This window comes from Falco cherrug, chromosome 19 (genome assembly GCF_023634085.1).
Source record: "Falco cherrug isolate bFalChe1 chromosome 19, bFalChe1.pri, whole genome shotgun sequence".
In the NCBI taxonomy this organism is placed as follows: Eukaryota; Metazoa; Chordata; class Aves; order Falconiformes; family Falconidae; genus Falco; species Falco cherrug.
The window spans coordinates 3,017,353-3,042,512 of record NC_073715.1 but is presented as its reverse complement, the minus strand read 5'-3'; the positions used below and the strand labels follow the sequence as shown (position 1 = coordinate 3,042,512).

Below are 25,160 nucleotides of genomic sequence, written 5' to 3'. Positions count from 1 at the left end.
AATAAAGAGGCAAGCAAGGAACATATTCCTTTGAAACAATCAATATTAAGATCAACAGGACAAATGTTCATTTTCATTTCGGAAGTGGTTTCTTCAAAAAACACATGTGCCACCAGAAGTCCCAGTTGATCTTTCTCAGAGGGCAGGGTGGGTTTCACAGCGCAACATCCTTGTTAGGTCTGTTCCAGCTCTTTCCAGAATCAATCCCTGCTTGCCTTTAGCATGTGTTAAATCTAATTAAGGCCAGAAGAGATAAGCAGAGACGGCTTGGAGAAATTACAGATCCTCATTTGTAACTGAATACAAATCTGCAAGCACAACCACAATTCAGGCAACAGTTCGACCCAGAACAGAATAGGCTGGAAGATCGCTAAGGGAATGTCATCTCGAGAGCCAGACTTCCAGCCCAGCTCTCCTGGGAAGGGCTCTGTTGCAACTACTGGCATCTCAACAGTGAAAAAGCTTCAGAAATAAAGTCAAAGAAAATATTCAAAACTGTTATTTACGAGAAGGGCCTGCCGTAGCTCTTAAACGCATTTTTATTGTACCACTTAGCCAGGCACTGTACAAAGCACAGCAAAAACGGTGGTTCCTGCTGCAAAGACTTTTAGCATATAGTTGCTCGCCAAGGCTCAGGATCCACCAGCGCATTTTAGCATAGCAAGATCTCATTTAAACTTAAGCCATTAGTGAGCTCTCAAAAAAAGCAAAGGAAGTTTAGAGCAGGTTTTGAGCAGATAAGAGCTGCTAAGATAAACAGCATGCTACTTTAACAACTACTTGCATTTCACTCCCATGTGTGAGGCTTCGGTCCAAACGGCGCACCTGGCTTTGTATTTACAAAGCTTCTCCATTTCTGTGTCTCAGGTACGTTAAAGAGATTTATTTTTAAAGTAGGTGGTGTTTTTTTTTTTAGGTTGTTTGAACTTCCCATGCAATGCCAGCTCAGCGCTTTCATGCCCATGGGAACCTTCTCCAAGAAGCATTACAGAAATTAACTAAAAAAAAGCACAGACAAGAATGCACCTTCCATTTTCAAGGGTTTGAAATCATGCATTCAGGAAAGTAAATGTTTAAAGTGAAGCTGATGAATCCTATATTCAGCCAGCCAGCACCAGAAATATCCTAATAGTCCAAGTTAATAATAAAACCTGTAAAGTAATGCAAGTAAGGCAAGCCACGTTTTTTTTAAATCCCTCCTCGTATTTCCTCCTGGTTGGTGGAAGCTATTCACTTTTCACTCCTAACCAGGAGATTTTAACAACATAAAACTTGCTTAAATTGGCACAACTGAAAGCTTTCCATCTAGCACAACTCACAGTTTAAGTCTTTTTCAGTTAAACAAGACCAGTAAACTGCACAGGAGCTAACCTCACTCTCGGAAAGATGAGGAAGCAGAAAAGTTTTGCAGACTTTATTTTTCAGTAAGTTTATCTGAAAAAAACAGAAAGTGCTTTATCCATCTCTCTCACATGTTTCTAAGGTGATCTCCTTTGCTGGTGTAGCATTCCGAGGAAGGACAGAAGGCCCAGGATGGCACAACACTGAACACAAGCTGCAGTCTGAACACTTGGAATAAGTTCCAATTTATTTTTCCAATAAGTTTGAACACACAAAAAAGTTTTAACTTATTTTTGTGGTCAGTTTTCCCCATCTTTCGCCACGGCCTGCTCAAGCTGTGAGGACATTCAGCATATTTGGGGGCATTAGCCTGTATTCACTGGAGCCCTGCAGTCTGTTTTTCAACATCAAGGAGAAGAGGACCAAGCTTTTAAAGAACTTTCACAAGTAGTTTATTTTACTGATAATCTCCATGTATATAACGCTTATGCAGACTGTATTCCCCACCCCCATGTAAAATGGCCAAGCTAATATTGGTCAGTCTGCCTGAAGCTATAAATATTAAATGCAGATGTTGAAAGTTCTTTCTCTTTTCCTTGCAAATTTGTTTCAAACTTTCCTATTAGGCAAAATATCACGCAGCTCCGAAGACTACACTTATATAAACACTCTGCAATACACGAACAGTTTAAAGCCACGAGTATCTTCCTTTCTCATTCACTGGATTCTATAGAGCTGGCTCGTAATGTACATTTTCCATCCTTACCCCAAGCAGCAGTATTTTTTTTTTGCTTTACATTTGGCTACGCATCCTTTGTCCGCCAAACCGTGCAACCTCGATCTAGCACTACGCTGGCAGGAGAAGAAATTAACTTCCTGATCAAGCCCACACCACCACCAATACACATGACTGAGATTTTACTACTTGGAATAATCTCACACTTTCATGGGATACTGCTGCGAGCCAAAAGCGTATTTTGCTGCAGGATGGGATCACAACTTTGACAGTTTCCATTTCAGATGTATTTTTGCCAAACTGAATAAGGAGTTCTTGTGTTTTTTCCTAACACGCCATCTCTAACTTCTGATCGCTGAGGAATTTCAGATCATTATGTGAAACCACAACCACATATTTCCAGATACCAGTTCTGCACGCTTGCCTCAGAATCACCACAGACAAATGACCCAAAATGTTTTCAATATTTAAAGCCACAATAGCTTCCTATATCGTTAGAAAACAAAAAAATCATCCTTCAGAAGTTACATTGAACTGTCCTCAATAAACCTGTAGAGGCCATGCCAACCAAGACCTCACCAGCCTCAAGCCACAACAGTCAGAAACCACAAGCCAAAAAAAACCCCAAACCAACCCAAAACACAAAGCCCAGAAAACACAGAAGCTCAAATTCTGATCTCAGTCGCCACGTTGTAATTCCATCACAACTTCAGAGGCTGCATTATTCCAGACACATACTGATTTCAGAGCAATTTAGCCAGAAATCTGAAAAAGCCCAAAAGTTGCAGCTTGCTTCAGCAGGCATCAGGTATCACCAACTTCTAGCTTCCTCCAAACAGGGAGTCACCCTTTGGTTATCGACCTGAGGGAGCCGAAGTTGAAAGAATATTCTGCTCTCTGCTGACAGGCACTCACACCCTTCCGTACGCACCAGCTACTCAGCTCAGCAGTTTAAACAGGTAGAGAGGAGACTTGTAAAAAACCTTTTCGACACAGCACATCAGATTTTGTCTGTCGCTAATTAATAAAAGCTCAATGAGACATACAGCATAGAAAGGGCCTCAAACCAACATAAACCATCAAGGACAACACAGGCAAGAGAACCCACTAGTGTTTGCTCCCTCCCCGGGAGGGAGAGGATGGAAGCCAGACCCCCGCAGGCAGGCCACCGCCGCCGGCATGTGCCAGCCCTCGAAGCTCAGGGTGCGGAGACGAGCACCAGCATCTTGCTCCTCGGTATCACCAGCTCGCACCGGGTCTCCTTCTCCCCCTCCAGCTTACCTGCTTCCCAAACCACCTGCCGCTCCGCCAGGTGCCTCCTTCCCAACTTGCTGCCACCTGACAAGCAGCCCAGGCCCCCCCCAGGCGCCCCCTTCCCACACCGGCTCCCACGGGTGGCCCCCAGCCCCCCAAGCTCCGGATAGCCCCTCAGCGTCCCCGGCCAAGCCCTCACCCCCACCGACCCAGCTCCCCGCAAGCCTCCAGCCCCGGGTGACAACTTCCACCCAGCCCAGCCCCGCTCCGGGCCGGCCCGAGCCCCCCCCACCAGCCCAGCCCAGCCCCGCTAACGGCACCGCCAGCCCCCCGCCCCAGCCTCCCTCCGCTCCAGCGCTGCTTCTCCTCAGGGCCCCTCAGCAGCCCCCTGCCCGGCCCAGGGCCCCCTCAGCGCCCCGAGCCGACCCCCCCAGCACCCCCTCAGCCTCCCCACGACTCCCGCAGCCCAACCGCCCCTCCGCGCCCACCCGGCCCAGAAGCCCCGGCTCACCCGGGTTGGCGGCGGTGGCTGCCATGGCCGGCGCGCACAGGCAGCCGCCCCCCCGCCTCCCTCCTCACCGCCACTGCCAAGATGGCGGCACAGGAAAACCCTCCGCGCTGCCGCGCAGCCTAACCTGCCCTCCGCGAGGGGCGGGGCGGGAGCCAGCTGCGGCGCTCCTATTGGTCTAGCCGGGGAGGGGGGCGTGGTGAACGCCCCCGACGGCGCGGCCAGCAGGGTAGAGTGAGCGCGGGCCTGCCCCGCCCCTACCACGGGAGGGGGCGTGGCCCGGTGAGGGGGCGTGGCCACGCCGGGGGCGCGTGGGGAGGGACGCGCGCGTGGAGCGAGTTAAAGGTCGGGTTGAGTGACGTCACGTGTTGGGGCTCTTTTTTTAAAAAAAAAAATTTTTTTTTTTTTTTTTTGGCGGAGGGCAGAAATCTTGCTGGGATTGGGACTGGGATTAGGGTTGGGATTAAGGTTGAGACTGGGGCAGGGGTTAGGGTTGGGACTGGGATTAGAGTTGGGACTGGGATTAGGGATTCTGCCTGGGCATGGGGATTGGGTGGGAACTGGGCTCGGGACTGGAACAGGGCTTTGGGCCAGGACTGGGACTTGGGGCTTCACCAGTAAAGCATTAATTTGGGTGATTGTGGCTCGCGGGTCTCAGCCTCGGCCACCCCGTGATCACAGCGGGGGCCGAGACGGGGTGTGGGTCCACCACTGCACCCCAGGGTACTGCACCCTGGGACAGAGCAACCGCAGATGTAACGTCCCCTTATCCCCCCTCCCGCTCCCGCTGCACTGGCAAGACCCCAGAACTCAGCCTTTGCCGAAAAATCACCCGAAAACCCACCCTGTGCCAGCCCGGGGGGCACTCACAGCAAAGCCTCACTCTCAGAGCGATCTTTTTTCCTCCGGGGGGTGGGGGGTGAATAAAATAAACTCACTCGTGGGCTCAGGGGTGTCTCTACGGCGTTTAAACTATTTTGCGGTTTGTTGTGAGGCCGTTTCGCAAGAGCCAAACGGGCGGCTCAGTTCAAAGCACAAAGCATCGCAGCTTCAAAGAGTTTTTCCCCCCATTTAGTCTGAAATAAACCAAGGACCAGCTCTAAATTATCTGGCAGGCTGGGGAGGACCTGGCTCCTGCTGGATTTTGGGGACAAATCCCCCTCGGCTCACCCCAGGCCCGTAAGACCCACGAAGGGACCCCAGAGCCTTTGTCTGCTGGGCAAAGGGGGTGCTGGAAATAGCGGGTGAGAATTTAATCTGCCGGATTGTTTCTCCCCATTTACTGGGAGCGTCTGAAAGGCGACGCCGCCACATTCCTGCAGTATTCATGAAGGCCCGGTGACAGCAGGCACCCAGAGCCGGGCACGGTGCGGAGCTGGGGACAGCGGGGCAGGGAGAGGGGCACAGCCTGCGTCCATCCGTCCGTCTGACCGGAGGGAGGTAAGGAGCTGCCCCAGCCGGGACAGGGCTGAGACCCTGGGGGCTTCCTGCAGTCTTGGGGGGCTGCAGGACTTGATCTTGTTGATTTCTCTGCTGTCCTTGGCGTAGTTAGGGCTGTGGTCATCTGCTCCTGGAGCACATTAGCTTTATAAACACACTAAAACCCAAACATACATATATATATATAGGCAGACGCCTATATACACAGAGCTCGGTCCACATGGCTCTCCTGGTGCCACTCAACAAGCCTCCACCTCTCCTCCAACCTTGTACAAATCTAATTATCCCTCCGCTGCCACAAACGTCTCTCTTCAGTAACGGGAAAACTCTCCTTTCCCACCCCTGTTTGCTTACTGGTGGTTTTTCCTCCTGTCCTGCTTGTAACCCCAGCCAGCCTCCGTTTTGCTGGGGGTCAGCCAAGCCCCGGCGCACCCGCTGCACCTAACACAGCGTCCTGTGAAAGAACAACAACAACTTAATAGGGGTGTTTTAACCTGCTTTTTCCTGGGAAATGAGGAGGTTGAGCAGGGAAGGGAAGCTGGGAGGGTGATAGCATTAGATAACGAAGATCCCTGTGGCGAGGGTGTCGGGGACAAGGATGGGAAGACACTGGGTGTCCCCCAAACTGCCACCAGCAGCCACAACAGGGAGCAGCGGGGTCTCGAAGCCACGTTTTCCCCTTTTTGGCCGCTTTTGCCACCCCACCGGTACTTCCCCTGCACTGCCACCCATCCGGCTCCTGTGAATCCCGCCCGCCTCTGCCCCACAGGGATGCCACGGGGGCCACGCACCTGAGGGCCACCTGCATGGAGAATGTCACCGTGCCACCGGCAGTGGATGTGGACAAGGGCTTCGCCATGGCCTTCGTGGTGCTCATGTGCCTCTTCCTCCTGGCCATGATGGTGCGGTGCGCCAAGCTCATCATGGATCCCTACAGCGCCATCCCAACCTCCACCTGGGAAGAGGAGCAGATCAACTGAGCCAGCCCCAGGGACCCCCGGCACCCCCAGGATCACAGCCCCCAGAACACCCCCCAGCCCTCCCATGCCACAGGGCACTCCGACAACCCCCAGCCCCCCGAGCACCACGGCACCCCCAGACACCCTGGGCCACTCGGCACTCCAGGGCCCTCCAGCACTGTGGAAGCTCAGGACCCTCAGGGCTCCCCAGTGCCCCCCAGCACCCCAAGGCTCCTCAGGACCCTCAGGGCTCCCCAGTGCCCCCCAGCACCCCAAGGCTCCTCAGGACCCTCAGGGCTCCCCAGTGCCCCCCAGCACCCCAAGGCTCCTTAGAACCCCCAGTGCCCCCCAGCACCCCAAGGCCCCCCAGCACCCTCAGAGCTCCCCAGTGTCCCCCCAAAGACCCCCGACATGCTCAGAGCGCTCCATCACCCAGCAGCCCAGCCCCCACAGAGCTCCCCAGCACCCCCCTCAAGGCCCCTCAGAGCTCTCCAGCACACCCAAAGCCCACCCACCCCCTCCGAGCACCCTGTGGGTCCCCGACACCCCCGGACCTACGCGGCCCCTCAGGGCCCCGGGCCCTTCCCAACGCCCTCCCCCAGGGGGCAGCACCGCGCCTTGTTGGGGGCGCTGCGCCTTTAAGCGGCCCTGGCCCCGCCCCCAGCGCATGCGCGGTGCCGCGCGCGACTTCGCCTGCCGGCGGGGGAGGATTGGCGCCCCGGGGGGGCGGGGCTACTGTAACCGGAAGTGACGTCAAGCAGCGTCCGTTGGAGCCCCTCCCCCCCAAACACACCTCCTTCTCCCCAGCAGCTGGGGGCGCGGCGGGCCCCGGGCCTGGGAGCCTCGGTGAGTGCGGCCTGCCCGAGGGGGCTGTGGGGCAGGCGGAGTGAGGGGGGGAGCAAGGGGCCGTGAGGAAACGTGGGGGGCAAAGAGAGGGACTGTGGGGCAGGGGGAGTGAGGGCCTGTGAGGGAACGTGGGGGGCAAAGAGGGGGCTGTGGGGTAGGGGGAGTGAGGGGCTGTGAGGGGATACGAGGGGAAAAGAGGGGCGGGGGACTGGGGAGAGTGAGGGGCTGTGAAGGGATGTGGGGTGTAGAGAGGGGGCTGTGGGGCAGGGGGACTGAGGGGATGTGAGGGGATATCCACGGGTGAGGTGGGGGGGTGTTTGGGGGGAGGGGCTGTGGGGCAGGGACTTTTCTAGGACGACAGGTTGATGGAAACTTGCCAATCTAAGCAAAGTGCAGGGTGTAAGAGAGGGCGTGAGGACACTGGGAGTGGGGGGTGGGGGGCTGGGGGGTGAGGGGGGGCTGTGGCGGCATTGGGATGGGGCTGTGTGGGGAGGAACGGGGTTGGGGGTGCTGTGGGGGCTGTTGGACAGGGCCCTGGGTGTGAGGGGGGGTGGGGTGTGGATGGGAGGCGTTGGGAAGTGGAGGCTGATGGGGGCTGTGGGGGAGGTGTGTGGTCGTTGGGGTGGGAGGTGTTGAGGGGCTGTGGGGGTCTCTTTGCATCTGTCAGGCAGGAGGAGAGTGTGTGGTGGTGTGGCTGGGGGTGGCGTGGGTGCAGGTGGGGGAGAAACATGGGCAGGGAGAGCTGGATCGGGGTGACGGGAACAGGGTGGGGGCATGGGACCAGGGCTGCTGGAAGAGCCAGAGGTAAGGAGGGGCTGGAGACGAGGGTGTGCTTAGGTACAGGCAGGGAGCCTGAAGAGAGAGGTGAGAGCAGGGAGCGTTGTGGGAGGGAGGGAGGTGTCTGGGGGCTGCTGATGGAGGCCAGGCTTCAAAGGCATGAAGACTGGATGTGTTACCACCAGGCCCAGCTCAACAGGACTCGAGGGACAGAGGAGAGTGCTGGGACCATCCCCATCCCTGGGGCTGGATGTTATCCCGTTCCTTAAATGCCACAGGCAGGGGAGGACAGGAGCTCTGCAGGGCTGCTGTGTGAAGGTGAAGCTGTGGGACGGGCTGGGAGAGGCACCTGTGTGGCTTTCCTCCCAGGCGAGGCAGCGGGGTGAGAACTGCCCGCAGGTTTCGCAGAGGAGAGGGCGCTGAGGTGGGGAAACGTAAGGCTCTGACGTTCAGGGGGTTTGGAGAGTCTGGGCAGAGATCAGAGGAAACGTCAGGAGTCCCTGGTTGTCCTGGAATCCTCTGGCTCCACAGTCTGCTTTGCACTTTGGTTATTTTTGGCTCCTTGTGATGTTATCTTAACATATTTAACATTTTCTTCCTGTTTAGCTTTCAAAAAATGGAGCTTATGCTCTCGTGAGCGCTGTGCCTCAGAGGATGTGCTACAGCAGTAGGGTTTCACCAGCCTTTTCTCATTTCTTTGTGGTGTCAGTTACAACAGAAATGGATTCCCAGGAGATCAAAGAGCTGCAGCAAGAAGTGATGGACGAGCTGGGAATCTCCATGGAGGAGCTCCAGGATATCATTGACAAAGAGCTGGAGAAGTTTGAGTGTGTGAAGCAAAGGAAGCAGCAGCTGGAGGAGCTGGAGAAGTGCGTGAAACAGAAGGAAGAAGAGGTGGCTCATGTTGACCGGCTCTTTGATGACGCTTCGAGGTGGGTGCGCTTGGAATCGCAGCCGTGCGTCAGAGCCTTGGAGCAGAGGACGGGGAGATGGCTTGAGTGCTGCCCATTTCCTTTCGGTGTCGACTGATGCTGTGGTTCTACATCAGTTCGTTTGCCTGTGTGGTTGTTGAGGGATAATTAAAATTATTCCCCCTGTGGCTTTAAATCCTTCATGTGAATACTCTTCCCTCACCTCATCATGGTTGTATTTAATTAGCAGCTCCCCAGCAGTCAGTTCCTGTTTATTTCTGCAGTATTGTGGGATGTACAGCTGCACTCACCTTGTCTTTTCCTGTTGCTGCTCTTCTCTTTATTTCCCCAGAGCTATTGATAAATGTGAGATACTGGTGAAGGATCTGTACTCCAAGCTGGGCCTCCAGTACCGTGAGAGCAGCTCTGAGGACGAGGACTTGGCTGCCAAGCCCACAGAAGTGATTGAGATCCCAGATGAAGACGACGACGATGTCATGAGTATCGATTCGGGCTGGAAGCACAGTTCAGTATCTCATTGCGCCGCATGGGACTGAGGGGAGGGATGGAGATCTGAGTATGTCCCGGAGGAGCATGGGAACAAGAGGGATCAGAGTAAGGGTATCATAAAGTTGGCCATAAGCCACGCTTGCCTGTAAGCGGGAGAGGATCAGGTAGGAAAACCCATTAGCTCGTGAGGAACATCACCGCTGCGTGGTCTGCCAGGGCCTGTAACTGTTCCGTGGCTCCTGGAGTCCCAAACCGGGACTTCTCCCATCTCCCACCAGCCTGACCGTTGTCCCTGTCAAATGCTGCCCCAAGGGGGAGCAGCCTGTGCAGCGTCTTGTGCCTCTAGAAGGGGTGGCTTGGTAATCTGCTTCGAATAGATGCTTTTCTCTGTTCCCTCTTCTTTCAGTGGCTTAACTAGGGTGGATTTTTTCCTCCCCAAGATGTTTGAAACTACTTCTTTTCTCTTGAAATGCAGGCAACAGTAGTTCCAGAATCGCAAAGGATCAGACTCTGGTGAGTTGGAAAAGACTTGACTATAGTGTGCATCTGAAGTGGGGTTTTGCCGGAATGCTTAGGACAACATTGTATTCAGTACAAAAATGAAAAGATTCTTCATATTTTCTCTCTTTCCTTCCCTTCAGCTGCGGGAAGCCATGGCTGCAATGAGAAAGTCTGCCCAGGATGTGCAGAGATTTATGGATGCGGTGAACAAGAAAACAAATGCTCAGGATGCACAAAAAGGTCGGTGTGTGAGAGCCTCTTGAGACGTGGGCTGGCACCCGTGTGTGTCCTTCCCCTGGTCCTGTCTGCATCTGACAGTTTGGTACCTGAAAAATAACTATTCTCTTTCCCTGTTGGAAAGACCTATTAGGACATGTTGATTCCTAAGTCCTTTTTTTTTTTTTTTTTTTAAGCCCTTTCCGAAAGCAAATGCATGTGGTGCGATTTCCATAACATGAAAACTTTTTAATGGTGTTTAAACCTCACTTGCTGATTACTCCATCCAGTAAAACTGAGGCACTTAGGCTGACTGAACTAATGGAAGGCAAGAACGCCTCCTGTCTCAGGTTGAGATGTTCTTCCAGTTGCGTGCATAAACGAGGGAATCTTTGGGCAATTTCTTAACTTACCTTCTGTTGTTGTTCCTTGGGTAGATGCACAAACCCCTCAGGAAACTTCCAGTGCTGTCCAGCCCGTTGGCCTTGCAGCAGCTGGGAGCGATCTCAGCAATGACGGTGATCTGAACGTTGGCATGAGGATCCTGGGCAAAAAGAGAACCAAAACGTGGCACAAAGGAACTCTAATCGCCATCCAGACAATCGGTACGTCCCGTGCTTGATGCTGTGACTTGGTGCTTGTGGTTTTCGCTAAGCTTTGGGTGGATGGTGTTGATCAGGCTTGGAGCAGGTCTCCTCCTGTGTCAGAGCACTGGGAAAGAGTTGTGAGAACAACACATCTCCACTATATTTTACCTTCCAAATTAATTTCTGGAAACGCTTTCAATAAGTTCTGAACTTGGACCAGAGTGCTGCAGGGTACTGGACTTCTTGCAGTCAGCTTTTATTTATCCTGCCGCGTTGACATGTCTTTCAGGTGTTGGGAAGAAGTACAAAGTGAAATTTGATAATAAAGGGAAGAGTTTGCTTTCTGGCAATCACATTGCTTATGACTATCACCCCGCGCCTGAGAAACACTACGTTGGCAGCAGGGTTGTGGCAAAATACAAAGACGGGAATCAGGTTTGGCTGTATGCTGGCATTGTGGCTGAAACCCCAAATGTGAAGAATAAAGATAGGTATGTATTCTCCTCCGCAGTCCTGTACCCTCTCTCTCTTTCACATTTTTGTCTGTTTGTTTTCAGGGGGAAAAAAGAATAAAAAAAAGTGTATTTGCTACCACAGGATCGAAATTCTTTCCTGCCCTTTCCAGAGATGTAGTTCTGAATGTTGTTTCTTTGGTCTCTCTTATCTCTGAAAGCTCTTGGGTGGAGCTTCCATTCTATTACTCATGTCCCTGAGCCAGAAATTATATCTGGTAATTCATTCAAACCATCACACAAATGTCAGTCTGCACTGCTCAAGGCATAAAACATAGCGTTAGGAAACAGGAGCCCTAGAAGCGTTCGGTGCCAGCAGTGCTGCCAGAGCACTTACGGAGGAAACAGCAGGTCTAAAGCAGCCTTCTCAGGCGGCTGTAAATAAGGGGCAGGGCTTTTTTTTATGTTGTGGTTCAGGCTTGTGGTCTTTCTGAGAAGATTCATAAAGGATACAGTCACCCTCTTCGTTTTCAAGCGTGGATCTGCCGTAAAGGCCTAATTGTGTCAAGTTCTATCTGATACGTGTTTAATAACTGAAAATGAACTGCATTTATTACTCAGGTTGCAAATTTACTCCTCCTGGCTGGGCTGCCTGTAACGCTGATCCCTCGTCATGCCAAGCTTTGTACGGCTCCATATCCTGCAGTTATTGTAGAGAGGCACGCAGCACTAAGCGGTGCTGTATCCAGCCTTGGGGGTGTCCCCCTCTGAGCTCCCGGCCCCCCCAGACACTGGGGAGACTCTCATGCTCCTGTCCATGCCCTGGCGGTGTCCCTCCCAGAGGCTCCAAAATATATTTTTTCTCGGAGAGATTAGGAGCAACGAAACTGTCTTTTCCTTTACCTCCTGTGGCCGAGGCATGGAGGGAATGTGGAGCTGAGGGAAGAGGCTGTGCTATGCTGCTGGGAAGCCTTCGGGCAGCTTCTGTTTTGTCTTTGGGAGCCGAGGGAGAGCTCGGGGCTGGGGGGGAGCTGTTCTGTAAGAACCAAGGGAAGCGGCTGTGCTGCAAAGCACGCGATCTCCTCATCCACTGTGTCTGAGTCGAGGTTCTTCGGGACTGGCAGCAGAAACGGGAGGGGTGCTCCGCTTCCGTTATGTGATGTGGAGCTGCATTTTACTCAGCGGTGTTTCTAATTTCCAACTTCCAACGCTGCTCTTCTCCAGATTCCTGATCTTCTTTGATGATGGCTATGCTTCATATGTCAAGGAGTGGGAGCTGTACCCAGTCTGCAGGCCACGTGAGTGATCTCTGCCCCTCCGGTGTCCTGATACTGAAATTGTATGGAGAGCCTTTGGGGGTGTGAAAGAGCCGGGGCTCAAAAGACAGGGGACAGACAGGGTGCATGGCCCCTCTGCTGCTGTGCCTGTAGATATTTGCATATGAAGCTGGAGGAAATAGTGGTTTGTTACGGGCAGAGTGAGTCTGCTGTGATTCCTTGCACTCTGGGTGCATTAACGTGGCTGGGTGCCCTACCGCCAATAATCCAGCCACTCGGGATTGCTGCTTGGTTGTTCTTATGTAAAAATCCACCTGGGATCTCTTTGGGAAAGAGTTAAAAGTTTCTTTTTGTAAGAGTCTTTCCTCCTCTTCTCTTTCTCCCAACTGTCTCTTTCTGAGCAGTAAAAAAGACCTGGGAAGACATAGAGGATGTTTCCTGTCGTGATTTCATTGAGGAGTACATCACAGCCTACCCCAACCGGCCCATGGTACTGCTGAAGAACGGACAGCTGATCAAAACCGAGTGGGAAGGGACCTGGTGGAAATCCAGAGTGGAAGAAGTAGATGGCAGTCTGGTCAGAATCCTTTTCCTGGTAGAGCAATTTTCTTTTTCCCATTAAGAAGGGAAGATAGGCTTAAATTTGAGTTGGAGGGTGGCTGACTTGGGCTGGTGCAGTCCTGCTTCCTTGCTAATGGCAGACAGGGTCCTGGAGCAAGCAGGTGTTTTGCTCAGTAGGTAGACTGCCAGTTTCTCCTGTGCACTGATAGTGAAGGTGAAACACTTCCATTTGCATGACAAAAGCTTCAAAAGCCTTTTAAAGCATTTTGCATGTGAAACTTGAAAGCGACAGATGAATAAGAAAGAAAATTCATCATCTGCAGGTGTTCCATCCTGACCCTTTCCTCGATATAAACACCTAGCTGTGTCTTCTGTCCAAATACAAGTGTCGGTTTGAGAAGCAGGAGAGAAACTGAGCAGAAGCTGTGATAACCTGCTTGCTCACATTCTACAAATTGCAGAAAGGGAGCAGACGTACTGCCTGTGCTGGCTTGGCTCCCTTCCCGTCCAGGTCCAGATAGCTGCATAGCCACTGAGGCTGGGGAAGACATTGTGCACTTGCAAATTTAACCCCCCTGTCCTAGAGCAGATAACTTGTCTCCTGAAGGGGTCTGGTTTCTCCAATGGTGCCTCCTTGGTCGGTTGCTGGGCTGAGAACAGAACTGCATTTGAGGTTTGGGGACCTCTGTCTAGATTGGGTTTGTGTTCAGTGCTCCCCCAGACGTGATGAGTTATTTGCTGCATGGTCTTTCAAGAGCCTTCACGTCAATGCTTGCGCCTCCTTTCCATGTGATTCTGCTCACCCTAAAAGCATGCTGCTGCCTCCCAGGCCGGTACTGTACCTCTGGAAGCTCTTGCTGTAGGTGCTGTGAGTGTTGCCTTCTCCTTACTGCAGGATGATAAACGCTGTGAGTGGATTTACCGGGGTTCCACACGCCTTGAGCCCATGTTCAGCATGAAAACTTCCACGGCCTCCACACAAGAAAAGAAGCAAAGTGGACAAGCGAGGACTCGTCCCAATGTTGGTATGTGACATCTTTTTCAGTTGATATCCTGGAATTTGAGTGGACGTGTGGTGGGTTGGTGGGGGCAGGTGGGTTGTTTTGGCTTTGGTTTGGTTTTGGTGGTTGTTTTTTTAGCAGAACTCCTGGAGCTTTAAGATTTACAGTGGGCTTTTTCCCCTGGCATAAAGATGTCACAAAACCAAACTGCATTTGGGTAAAGTGGCCGGAATCTGTTTGGGGTGACTGGCTGTGACTCAGCTCAGGCAATGACCGGGTGTTAATTGTGAATGTCTCTGTTTTGGTTGCCTTCGGGGACTAAATCAATATTTTGTAGCTAGTGCCACAAATTTTGGTCGATGGTAGAGACTTTTCCTGCTGATATTTTGCTTTTTCCCCTCCCCACTAGGTGCCGTCAGGAGCAAAGGGCCCGTAGTACAATATACCCAGGATTTAACAGGAGCTGGTACCCATTACAAACCTTTAGAGCAAATGCAGGCGGCCTCGCTGGCTGCACAGTCCGTGTCTCCGCAGCCTGCTGAGATGGAGTAAGTACCTGAGTCAGTTCTCTGCTTCCACCACTGCCTCCTTTGTGTCCCGTCTCCAGTGCTCAGCTCTCTCAGGCACCACGCTTTCTGTGCAGAGGAATCCTCAGGTGCGGGTTTCCTCCCTGACTAGGCTTGTTTCCTGGTTACACGGATCTCTTTTAGTCATGCTTCTGGGGGAAACTACAGAGAAAGGCTGCTGGATGAGTAATTGGGGGCGGGAGAGCTGACAGCCCAGCACCCCCTGAGCCAAATGCCATTGTTCTTACTCAGGGCTAAAGCTTTGCACTTGATCTATTTCCAAGTTAGAAAGTTTGCTCCTTCTCTTCTGAAAATCTGAATTGCTCCCTCGTGTCACGATCCAGGCACTGGTCCCCGGCTGCCTTGTATCCCTCCACTCCGACTGACCTGCTCGCAGACCTCAATGACTTACAAGGTGCTGAGAACTCAGGATCAGTGGTTGGTCTCGGTGGTCACAGACCAAACCCGATAAAGCTAAGCCACAGCCAAGTCGCACACGTGCCTCCCGCTGCCGGGGGCCCAAGCAGGACGTTCTCGGAGGTGCAGGCTGGTGCCCAAGGAGGCCTGGATGAAGGAGGAGCTCGGCCTTGTGATGGAGGGAGCGTGTTGGAGAACACCAGGGTACCTGGGCGTGCGCTCTGGGACTGTAATAACTTTCTAGGGGAGAGAAAGGCTCTCCCAGTTAATTATTGTCACCACTGTGGATTTCCCATCCGAATTTCTGGACGCCTGGTCCCCTGCCAGCATATCTTCTGCTGTGACTGTGCCTTGCTGCATGGGCAGAAGGGAGAAAAGAGATGTCCCAGCTGTAAGGAACCTGTGCAGCACGTGAATCTTTATTTACCCGATGCTCTCCAGGCGTAGCAGCATCTCAGGAGCCCCACCTGCCGTCAGCCTCCGGTCTCAGGAGGGGATTCCTCACCAAGTACCAGTGCAATATGAGCCGTTCTGCCCCTGGATGTGGGAGCTCACTTGAGAATGCTCCTCCTGACGGAGACGTGAGAATCAAAGCTGTAATAGCCTTGTCCCTCACCTCTTACATGACCAAGGAGAGGCCGATGCTGAAGGAGGTCTGCTCCAGAACGAGAAATGCAAGCTGCCTCCTCCACCGTCCGCCCAGGGCCAGCCTGCCAGCCCCTAACACCAGAGCAGCCCGAGCTGTCGAGGCTGTAGGAAGGATGTGCAGGGACACGGCACGAAGGCGATGAAGTTGGACTGCCTGCCTGCTGTCTCGTCGGCTGCCAGACCTCTCCTTTTCCATTTAACGGTCCTTGCATGGTTACAGGAAGCCTTTTTTGTTCCCTCCAGACAGCAGCTTTGACTTTAGGATCTTGTTTTCAGATCTGATACAAGGAGACGCTACTACAGCTGTTGCCCTGCCCTGCCCTTAAGGAGTGACCGGCTTAAAGACAACTGGTTTTTAACAGTGACTGAAGGCAGCGTACCATATCAGTGTCCCTGCTGTCCCAAGGGATACTGTTGGGTTAAAACCACTTTAGTTTTAGATTATTAAAACTGCGAGAATGGTTTCTTCACTCTCGTGTTTTGTTTACTCTGAGGAAGGTCTAGTTCTCTTCCCTCTCTAGTCCCACCTTCAAGTTCTTCTACAGTGGCAGGGAGCCACTGTCAGCTATTTCTGACTCTTTAAAGCCTGTTGATGGAAGCTTTTTTTCTCTTCCTCTTGAATTTTGAAATGTGTGTTAACACCTTGCTTTTGAGGCAGACGTTTGCAGATAGTCACCCCCTCTTGCTCTCACTGTCTCCTCCTTTTCTGCCCTGATAACTATGTTCTTCCACCTGTGGGAAAACCAGTGGCTGGTTTGGGGTGGTTTTCTGTTTAATCGGTATAAATGGATCAAAAACCTCCATGGTGTTTGCTTGGAACACGAAGGTAGTGTCTTCCAGGTGCCGCCCACCTTCCTGATGTGGTGCATCGGGCTGCAGAGGTGTTCGGGAGCCCCTCGTAGCCCTTTTGTCAGTGATGCTGTTACATTCCTTTGTGCAGTCACCTCTTGGTAAGGACAAGAGAGTCCACTGTACTCCTTGTTCCTCCCACTGCTCAGTACTGTTGCGCTGATTGAGCCTCTGTAAACTCTTGTTTCTGCTGTTGCAGGGGTTTCTTCAAGTAGTGGTTTGTCCGGCTTCCTGAAATAAAGGCCTTGGACGTCCTCCTTACACTCCCTCTCACCCTTATCCCTTACTTCCAAATAAATAGCAGTATGTCAGAAGTTGCTTTTAGACGTAGGCGAGTTCTGGCATTTGGTTGGGGTTGTTGTGGGATCCTGCAGCACCAATAGTCAGAAATGGGTTGATTTTCACACTCGTTAGGAAAAAAATCTGCTCTGTTTCTCTTGGACGGCACACTGTTGCCAACTTCCAGGGGGGAGTGTTATTCGGCCTGTCCTGTCTGTCTAAATCCTGCCGTTGTGTGAACGTGTACATCTTGCAGATGGCCTCCCTTCTTCCCTCGCGCAGGTGCACCGACAGTCAGCTGGCCCAGTCGAGGAAGCAAGTGGCCAAGAAAAGCACATCCTTCCGTCCTGGCTCCGTGGGTTCCGGGCAGTCATCGCCTTCTTCACCTGTCCTAAGCGATGCACCTCCATCGGGACGGCTGAGCGCGGCCCCGCAGCATCGGTAGGCAGAGCTGCTTCACGCTTCCTACAAATCCCTGCGTGCGTGCGAGAGGTCGGGATTAGCACGGGTTTATTTTGTGACCGATTGACACCTTCACTCACCAGCTCGTCCAGTCCTGAGCGTTCGCCTTCCTCTTACCTTGTTCTCCCTCCCAGACAACTGTTCCTGACGTTTTGTCATTGGCCTGAGCTCGGGTCGCTCTGTGGCAGTCGCTGCGCAGCACAGAAGCTGCTGGTGTGTGTGCTGAGACCACATCCAACTTGTGCTTGGTTTTGCTTCCCTAGTTCTGATTGGGGGGTGGGTTTTTCTGTTCTCTGCTGCTGGTAATGCTCCCTTTGTGGGCTGCCCAGCCTCGCCCCTCGGGGATGCTGGGGTTTGTGCCTATTTGGACTAAGCAGCGAAGCAGCGTGTCTCAGAGCAGCTGTTTTGATAGGAATTAAGTTGTGTCTCAACCAAAATCCCTCTGCAGTTGGAGGAGAAAGCGCTGCTCTTCCGTAAGCCGCGGCTGTTCAGTGTGTCCCTTTCCCCCTAACAGGCTCGCCAGCGGCCAGGCAGGCGGTGGCGCAGCGCAGGCCTTCCATGGCATGATGGACCGCGTGCCCAACGAGCCCTCTTACCGAGCCCCGCTGGAGAAACTCTTCTACCTGCCGCACGTCTGCAGCTACACCTGCCTGTCCCGCGTCCGTCCCATCCGCAGCGATCAGTACCGCAGCAAGAACCCCCTGCTCATCCCGCTGCTCTACGACTTCCGACGGATGACAGCCCGCCGACGGGTGAACCGCAAGATGGGCTTCCACGTCCTCTACAAGACACCCTGTGGGCTGTGCCTGAGGACCATGCAGGAGATCGAGCGCTACCTTTTCGAGACAGACTGCGACTTCCTTTTCCTGGAGATGTTCTGCCTGGATCCCTACGTGCTGGTGGATCGCAAGTTCCAGCCCTACAAGCCCTACTACTACATCGCAGACATTACCAAGGGTAAGGAGGACGTGCCGCTGTCCTGTGTCAACGAGATCGATAACACCCCGCCTCCCCAAGTGGCCTACAGCAAGGAGCGCATCCCCGGCAAAGGGGTTTACATCAACACCAGCTGGGAATTCCTCGTGGGCTGCGACTGCAAGGACGGCTGCAGGGACAAGTAGGTGAACTCCTCTGTGTCACTGCACCTGGAGGGTGGTGGGCGGCCCAGGGGGAATCTGCTCTGGTCACTTGTAAGTTTGACTCCAAGTCAGGCCCTGTCTCTGCACATAGACATGCAAAAAGATGCGATTTTTTTTTTTTTTCTCCTTGCTGTAAAACCGGTGTGTAAAACTAACTTCTGGTGCACAGGTGGGTTTTTCTCTGTGTGTCTCTCTAGATCGAAATGTGCCTGTCACCAGCTGACAGTCCAGGCGACTGGCTGTACCCCAGGTGGGCAGATCAACCCCAACGCAGGATACCAGCACAAAAGGCTGGAAGAATGCCTCCCGACAGGGTAAGCAGAGCTGCGTCTTCTCCTTCCCTCACAAATACCAGCGTCGGAAACTTGGCGCTGTGAGAGAGGCGGTATTTCCCGGAGCCGAGTGCAGATACTGAGCTCTTGATCCATCTGGTCCTGCGTGGCCTGGGACGCCCGTGCATTACCCTCGCACCTGGCAGCTCCGCTCTCCCTCCTGCGCTGAGCTTGCAGTCGCTGCTGCAAGTCCCTTTGCATCGTGACTGGTACTCCGCCGAGCCTTGGGATACTGCTTTATCGAGGAAGATCTCACTGTTCTCCTTTTCTTTCAGAGTTTACGAGTGTAACAAGAGGTGCAAGTGCAACGTTAACATGTGCACCAACCGCCTGGTCCAGCACGGGCTCCAAGTCCGACTGCAGTTATTCAAGACGCAGAACAAAGGCTGGGGCATTCGCTGCCTTGATGACATTGCTAAAGGCTCCTTCGTCTGCATCTACGCAGGTAGGAGCTCGCCCTGCTGAACAGGCAGGTAGGAGCCTCTCCTTTTTGAAACAGGTGCTGTGAATGCAAAGCCTTTGTCGAGCCACCATGCTTCCCGGCGGTCACAGGCGTTCAGATAGGAACCTGCTTGCTTTTGGTTCAGGACAGGGGGCATAAGTAGCTGAAAAGAGCCGGTTGTGTCAGGCCTGAGAGCTAGGCTTTGTTTATCGCAAAAACAAGGTGCTGCAGTGCCAGCGTCAAGAGAAGCGCTCGGATCCCCAGAGCTGTTTCTGCACGCTGAGGGTGGATGAACACATACCTGCTTCCTGTTTACATCAAACCAGTTGCTGGAACGTCGGCACAAACCAATAAAATGCAGAAGTTGCGCAGCTTGGTTGCGTTAACTCCGAAATGAAACTAACCGCAGGCATTGCCTGAGTTCTGGCGCTCTGGTTTCTTGCCCTTAATATTGCCCCTGCGCTACACCGTCACCTCCAGCCCTTCCGAGGCAAAGGCGGTCGCCCCGTTCGAACGCCTGGTTGGAAGTTTCCATCTTGGAAGCCTGGATGTTAGCAGGGGCCCGCTGCAGGTTTATGTTACCTTGGGTGTCAGGGAAATACGTTGTCCTTTCCCAGCCCAGCTTTGGGATAAGGTGGTGTCGGTCCTGTTTGCTCCTCAGCGAGTCTTTGGGGAGGGTAAAACCTGTGGGGTGGTAGGAATGTCATCCCTGGGAAACTCACACTTAGGTTTCCTATTCCCCACCTCCAGGGAAAATCCTCACAGATGACTTTGCCGACAAAGAGGGGTTAGAGATGGGTGACGAATATTTTGCGAACCTGGATCACATTGAGAGCGTGGAGAACTTCAAGGAGGGCTACGAGAGCGATGCAAAGTGCTCTTCTGACAGCAGCGGGGTGGACCTCAAGGATGAAGAGGAGGAAAACACAGGCACCGAGGAGCAGGAGGAGTCCAACGAGGACAGCTCTGATGACAACTTCTGCAAGGATGAGGACTTCAGTACCAGCTCGGTGTGGCGCAGCTATGCCACGCGACGGCAGACCCGGGGCCAGAAGGAGAACGGGCTGTCGGAGACAGCCTCCAAGGACTCGGGGCTCACCCGGCAAATCAGCCACGACGAGACGGCAGTGGCCGCCTCCTGTAAGCTGCCGATATCGGAGGAGACCTCCAAGAACAAAGTGGCCTCATGGCTGAGCTCCAACAGCATGTCTGACACCTTCCAGGACAACGACAGCACCTCCTCCTTCAAGATGAGCGAAGGCGGCGAGGCCAAGGTCAGCAAAACGGAGCTCCCGGGTGAGCGAGAGAAAACCTGTGCTGCTGCCCCGGGCGAGCTGGATGGAGAGTCAAAGGCACCGAAGAAAGATGTAAGGGAGGGCTGGGGGGGCTGCGGGACGGGGAGGGGGGCACCGCGCCCGGCTTGGGGGCACGGCTGAGGAAACGGAGACACAGAGATGTCCTCGGCTGTGCTCTTGCTCAAATGGCTTCTCTACCCCTACCACACAACTGGGTGGACTGTGGTGCTGTTCGGTGTCCCCTCGCCCTGTGTTCGTGGCCTTTTGCCCACCGGGGGGGGGGGGCGGGGGCAGGGAGGTGCTTTTCCCCTTCCTGGGGGAAGTTGTGACACAGGAGGCCACAACGAAGTGGCTCGGCATGAGCTGAGCCGAACATCCCTCCTGCCCCGGGCACGACGTGCCCGTGCAGCCCTGGGTGGGGGAGCTGGGGGGGCAGCAGGTCTCTGTCCGCCTCCTGCTCTGGAGAGGGCTTGGAGCCCCCTGGGGGGGGGCTGTGTGCAGGGTGGGAGCCCCGCGGTTGTAACTTGGCCCTTCTGGAGCACCCCCTGGACTGGGTGTCAGGCCGAGCGGTGGGGACAGCCGGCTCCTCGCGCCTGGGCTGGGGTTTGGGGAGCATTTCTGCAGAAGGGCTGAAGAAAGCTCCGCAAGGGAAAGATTTTAATCTTCTGTACTTCTCCACTCTGCAGGAACCTGAAGACTCAAGCAAAATTCTTGGGTAAGATTCCTTAAATTGTATTTTCCTGCTTTTTGTTTCCAAATATCACGCTGAATGAATTGCTGTAACTCTGGGGCTGCCCCTGAACAACTTTACTAGTGCCGCTGCCAGAGTAAGCGGGGAGGTTGGGGGGGGGGGGGTTGGGCTGTGCCCCGGGAAATTAAACGCTTGGTGACGGCAGTCGTGTCCGGCTCTCGCCTTCCCTCAGCTGCTCCGTCTGTGCCTGGGGACACCCCCCCGGAGCTGCAGGCGTGACCCGCTCTCCTCCTCGCCCCGCAGGCTGAGCGACGTGGGAAGGATGTACGGCTACAACCCCAGCCCTCCCAAACTGGAAGGGGTCCGGAGGCCGATGAGCAAGACGGCCCTGCTGCAGAGCAGGCGGCATTCCCTCACCCCGCAGCCCACCACAGACGTAAGCGGTGATCCTTCGGGCTGGGAGGCGCAGGGCTGGCTCTGCCTCGGCTCCCGCCGGGTTTGATGAGGACCTTGGACCGTGCTTTGGGTTGTTCCTATGCCACCGTTGCTCCCAGTTGAGCACCGGTGGTTCGGAGTTGGGATTTCCTGGGGACAGTTGATTTCCTTCAGACAGTGGGGCCCTTCACGGTTCCGAAAGCCCAAGAAGAGAGGACAGCACGGCCTTTGGGCCGTGACCGAACGGCGTGCAGCGTGCCTAGCACGCCAGGGAGCCGTTGCTTGGCAGAGCCAGGTCTAGGAAGCCATCCTGGGGGGGGACCAGCTTTGGGTTTTGGGGTCTTCTCCTTTCCGTGCAAAACCCAGAGCACCTAACGGTGCAGGCTCGAGTTTCCCGCAGCCTGGGTGCCCCCTGAAACCTCGCTGCCCTCTCAGCCACCGGCCTGTGCGGTGGTTTCTGCCCCGTTCAGCTCCGAGCCAGCTCCAAAGGGCTTCCAAGAGCACAGAGGTCCTCTGCTCGGAGAGAGCACGGAACCGTGGGGGACGAGGGAGCCCTGAACGTCGCTTGGGAAGGAAGCGGGAGAGCGATGCTCCCGCCTGGCGCAGGCTGCGCTCGGAGCTGTTCCTGCCTTTCCACAGGACGTGCTGACCCTGTCCAGCAGCACCGACAGCGACGGGGAGAACGGGCGGGCGGCGGCAGGGCAGGCCCAGGGCACCACCAACGACAGCGACGACATCCAGACCATTTCCTCGGGCTCCGAGGAGGAGGAAGGGGATGACAAGAAAAACCCCTCGTCTGGCTCAGGTGCGGACAGCTGCTGGGGTCGGAAGGGATGGGGGGGACAGCGAGAAATTTTGGCCAGAAACCACCGGGAAGGGCTCGTGAGGACACACCAGCTGTGAGCGTGTTGCATCCCGCTCCACACACCTCCGAGTTTTGCCTGAGGACTGAAGTCTGAAGGTTCCCCGTGTGTTGTTTGAGATATAACTGCAAACTCCTGGTCCTCAAGGACTAGATATTTCTGGACATCTTCAGAAAAAGCAACTGTGGGGCTTATGAGGGTGGGTCTCCAGGCTGTGCTGGGCCGAGCGGAGCTGGGAGCTTCCCAGGAGCCACCCCGGGGGTGGTATTTTAGGTCTGAGCTGCATCCCTCAGGCGCTCGCTACCCCCGTGTGAAAGAGGGGAGCCAGCAGCGCTACCGCGGGGCTCCTCTTCTGGAGGACGAGAGAGAACGGGGTGGCGTTGGCTCCTCTCTTGCAGCAGGTCCCGTGAAGAGGCAGGTGGCGGTGAAATCCACCCGGGGCTTCGCCCTGAAATCGACTCACGGCATCGCCATCAAGTCCACCAACATGGCAGCAGCCGACAAGGGCGAGAGCGCGCCCGTCCATAAAACCACTCGCCAGTTCTACGATGGAGAGGAGTCCTGCTACATCATCGATGCCAAGCTGGAGGGCAACCTGGGCCGGTACCTCAACGTGAGTCACTGCCCCGGCAGCGGGCGAAAGGGAGCGTCCCCCGGCAGCTGGGAAGGGAAGGGGACATCTTCGGGGTGACTTGGCCTTTCAGGGGGCCTGTTCCTCCCCAAGACTAGATAAATACAGTAAAAAAAGTGGGAAAAGAACAAGATTAGGATGATCCATGCCCCTCTCCCCACCCCTAACGTGAGTGAAACGAGGCAGCTGCTCCAGCCCCGTGACACGTGGTGAGCAGGATGGCCAAGTCAGTCCTTCCAGCGCCGTTACCTTTGCAAGCGTGGATCCTGTGACTCATCCCTGGCGGCGCAGGCAGGGGAGGGAGCGTGGCCTGTTTCAGCAGGCTTACGCTGGATGCGGCGGACAAATCGGGAACGCTGCTTGTTTATAAAGGCTTGTGTTTACCGCGGGCCGCTTTGCGCCCCTTCCGACGCAGGAACTTGCTCACTGCGGTTGTCTCCGCTCCCTTCACAGCATAGCTGCAGTCCTAACCTCTTCGTGCAGAACGTTTTTGTGGACACGCACGACCTCCGCTTCCCCTGGGTCGCCTTCTTCGCCAGCAAGTGAGTTGTGGTGCACAGGGACGGGCCGCTGGCACCCCACTCCTTGGCCGGGGGTTTCCTACTCCTGGTAGCCACTGCCCCTTAATTTTACACCAGCCCGAGCGGGGAAGAGCTTGGAGCCCAGTTGGGCGAGGGTCTCTCTCCTCTGCTGGAGATCCTGGTGCGCTTTGCATCAGTTTTAGACCTTCCCGAAGCGGGGAGTTAAGTGCGGAGCAGCCAGCTGCCCAGCTCGTTCGAGTCACAAACCTTCCCGGCAGCGCCAGGCGGGCGGTGGTGAATCCCTGCCACGTGCCTTTTGGGCACCGCGAGCGCAGCGGCGCCTCTCTGAAGCCCCACGGGAGTGATTCATCGAACTTTGTCCCTTCGCTCGCTGCAGAGCCGAGGCAGCCGCACTGGCTGCTTCCCCCTTGCCCCAGAAGCAGGACCCCGCCGCCCTGGCCAGAGAGGTCCTGGGCAAGCCTTGCGCTCTGCTAGCAGGAGCTCCAGCTTATCCTTCTTTTTGGAATCGCCTCTTCTCCCAGCCTGTCCGGTTTCTTAATTTTATATTTTTTTTTTTTTTTTTTTTTACTTCCCAGGAGGATACGAGCCGGCACGGAGCTGACATGGGATTACAACTACGAAGTAGGCAGCGTGGAAGGCAAAGAGCTGCTGTGCTGCTGCGGGGCTATCGAGTGCCGAGGGCGGCTGCTCTGAGCGTCCTCCTGCCCCCAGCGGATCCCTCCTGCCCCCAGGCCTGGTGCTGACTTTCCCTTGGCGAGGGGAAAGTTTCTTCTCAAGAGGTAGTTGTTTAATAGTAACCATTACGAAGCCGATTACAGCTCCACGTTCTCCCGTTCCCTTGAAAGTTACAGCAGCAGATGGGGATGGATCAAACTGTAAACCGGCACGGGGGTGACGGCCGCGCCGCGCTGCTTTCCCTCACGTCCCAGGGCTGCAGGCTCCCTGCTTGTCCCGCAGGAAAGGCTGTTAGCCCGGCCCTTACCTCCCCGAGCTGCGCACAAGCAGCTGTTCCAGCTCTCCACCACCTTTAAGACACAAAGCCCTGGGCAGCTACAGCTCCCGGTGGTGCTGCTGCTGGTTTTCCAGCAGGAAACCCTTCCCCAAGACTCCAGGGAAGTGTTTTATGTCCCTGCGGCCTTGGGATGGGACGGGAGCGAGGGGGGAGACAAGCCCACGGAGAGCGGACCAATCTGGATTTACAGCAGCCACACAAATTTAAGAGGGGGGAAAGAAAGTATCTGTCTTCAACTGTGATATGTTGTAAAAATCTTTTCATTGTTAAAAAGCAATAAAGTATGTTTTTCTATTAAAAAAAAAAAAAAACCAAACAAATAAAATGCCCTGAACCTTAGACACAGTCAAAAGCCCTGAAAAAGCAGGATTTACCCGCTTCCTTCATCCCCGTTTCCACAGGGTTTGCAGGAAAACTGCCAGAGGCAGATGGGCCCAGGCAGGCCGAGATGGGCACGGGGAGGGCGACGCACCCCCCGAGGCACTTTCACCTTTCCTTCCTCCTAGCAAAACAAATACTCATTAAACCCTCCACTTGTTCAAACTAACGAGAAACTGGTTGAACTTTTCTTGCTGGGGAGCCGACCCGCTGCCGGTTGCTTTCTCCCACCCTCCTCAGGACGTAACTGGAAGCTGAAAACGAAGAGTTCAGCTGAAAACACGGCGCTGGAGCTGCAGCTG

At 54.5% G+C, this 25,160-nt stretch overlaps 2 protein-coding genes across 18 annotated transcripts in view; one reads left to right on the top strand and one right to left on the bottom strand.

The window, feature by feature from the left end:
- ARNT (aryl hydrocarbon receptor nuclear translocator) overlaps positions 1-6,215 on the bottom strand; it is a 29,393-nt gene extending 23,178 nt beyond the window's left edge. For 9 of the 10 annotated variants that reach the window (XM_055696659.1, XM_055696660.1, XM_055696662.1 and 6 more), the window contains exon 1: positions 3,843-3,989. In XM_055696659.1, the coding sequence (XP_055552634.1) occupies positions 3,843-3,867 (25 nt within the window). In that variant the 5' untranslated portion in view covers positions 3,868-3,989. Of the gene's footprint in view, positions 1-3,842; positions 3,990-5,633; positions 5,734-6,070 lie in introns of those variants that run through there. The other variant, XM_014282734.3, reaches the window with a different exon arrangement.
- A 750-nt stretch (positions 6,216-6,965) lies between these two features.
- SETDB1 (SET domain bifurcated histone lysine methyltransferase 1) lies at positions 6,966-24,805 on the top strand. 8 transcript variants are annotated; one of them, XM_055696576.1, is made up of 22 exons: positions 6,966-7,084; positions 8,571-8,793; positions 9,125-9,297; positions 9,758-9,795; positions 9,924-10,023; positions 10,437-10,604; positions 10,876-11,077; positions 12,263-12,336; positions 12,720-12,910; positions 13,772-13,901; positions 14,287-14,425; positions 16,919-17,077; positions 17,613-18,215; positions 18,435-18,551; positions 18,845-19,014; positions 19,762-20,378; positions 20,993-21,021; positions 21,301-21,433; positions 22,039-22,237; positions 22,694-22,908; positions 23,380-23,468; positions 24,044-24,805. In XM_055696576.1, exons 2-22 carry the CDS (start codon positions 8,582-8,584, stop codon positions 24,159-24,161), a joined length of 3,876 nt encoding a protein of 1,291 aa, XP_055552551.1. In that variant the 5' UTR covers positions 6,966-7,084; positions 8,571-8,581; the 3' UTR covers positions 24,162-24,805. The 8 variants fall into 8 exon arrangements, with proteins under 8 accessions (XP_055552551.1, XP_055552555.1, XP_055552553.1 ...); XM_055696573.1 differs by having other exon boundaries at positions 7,015-7,084; positions 8,468-8,793; positions 22,697-22,908; XM_055696572.1 differs by having other exon boundaries at positions 7,016-7,084; positions 8,468-8,793.
- Positions 24,806-25,160: the final 355 nt, after the last annotated feature.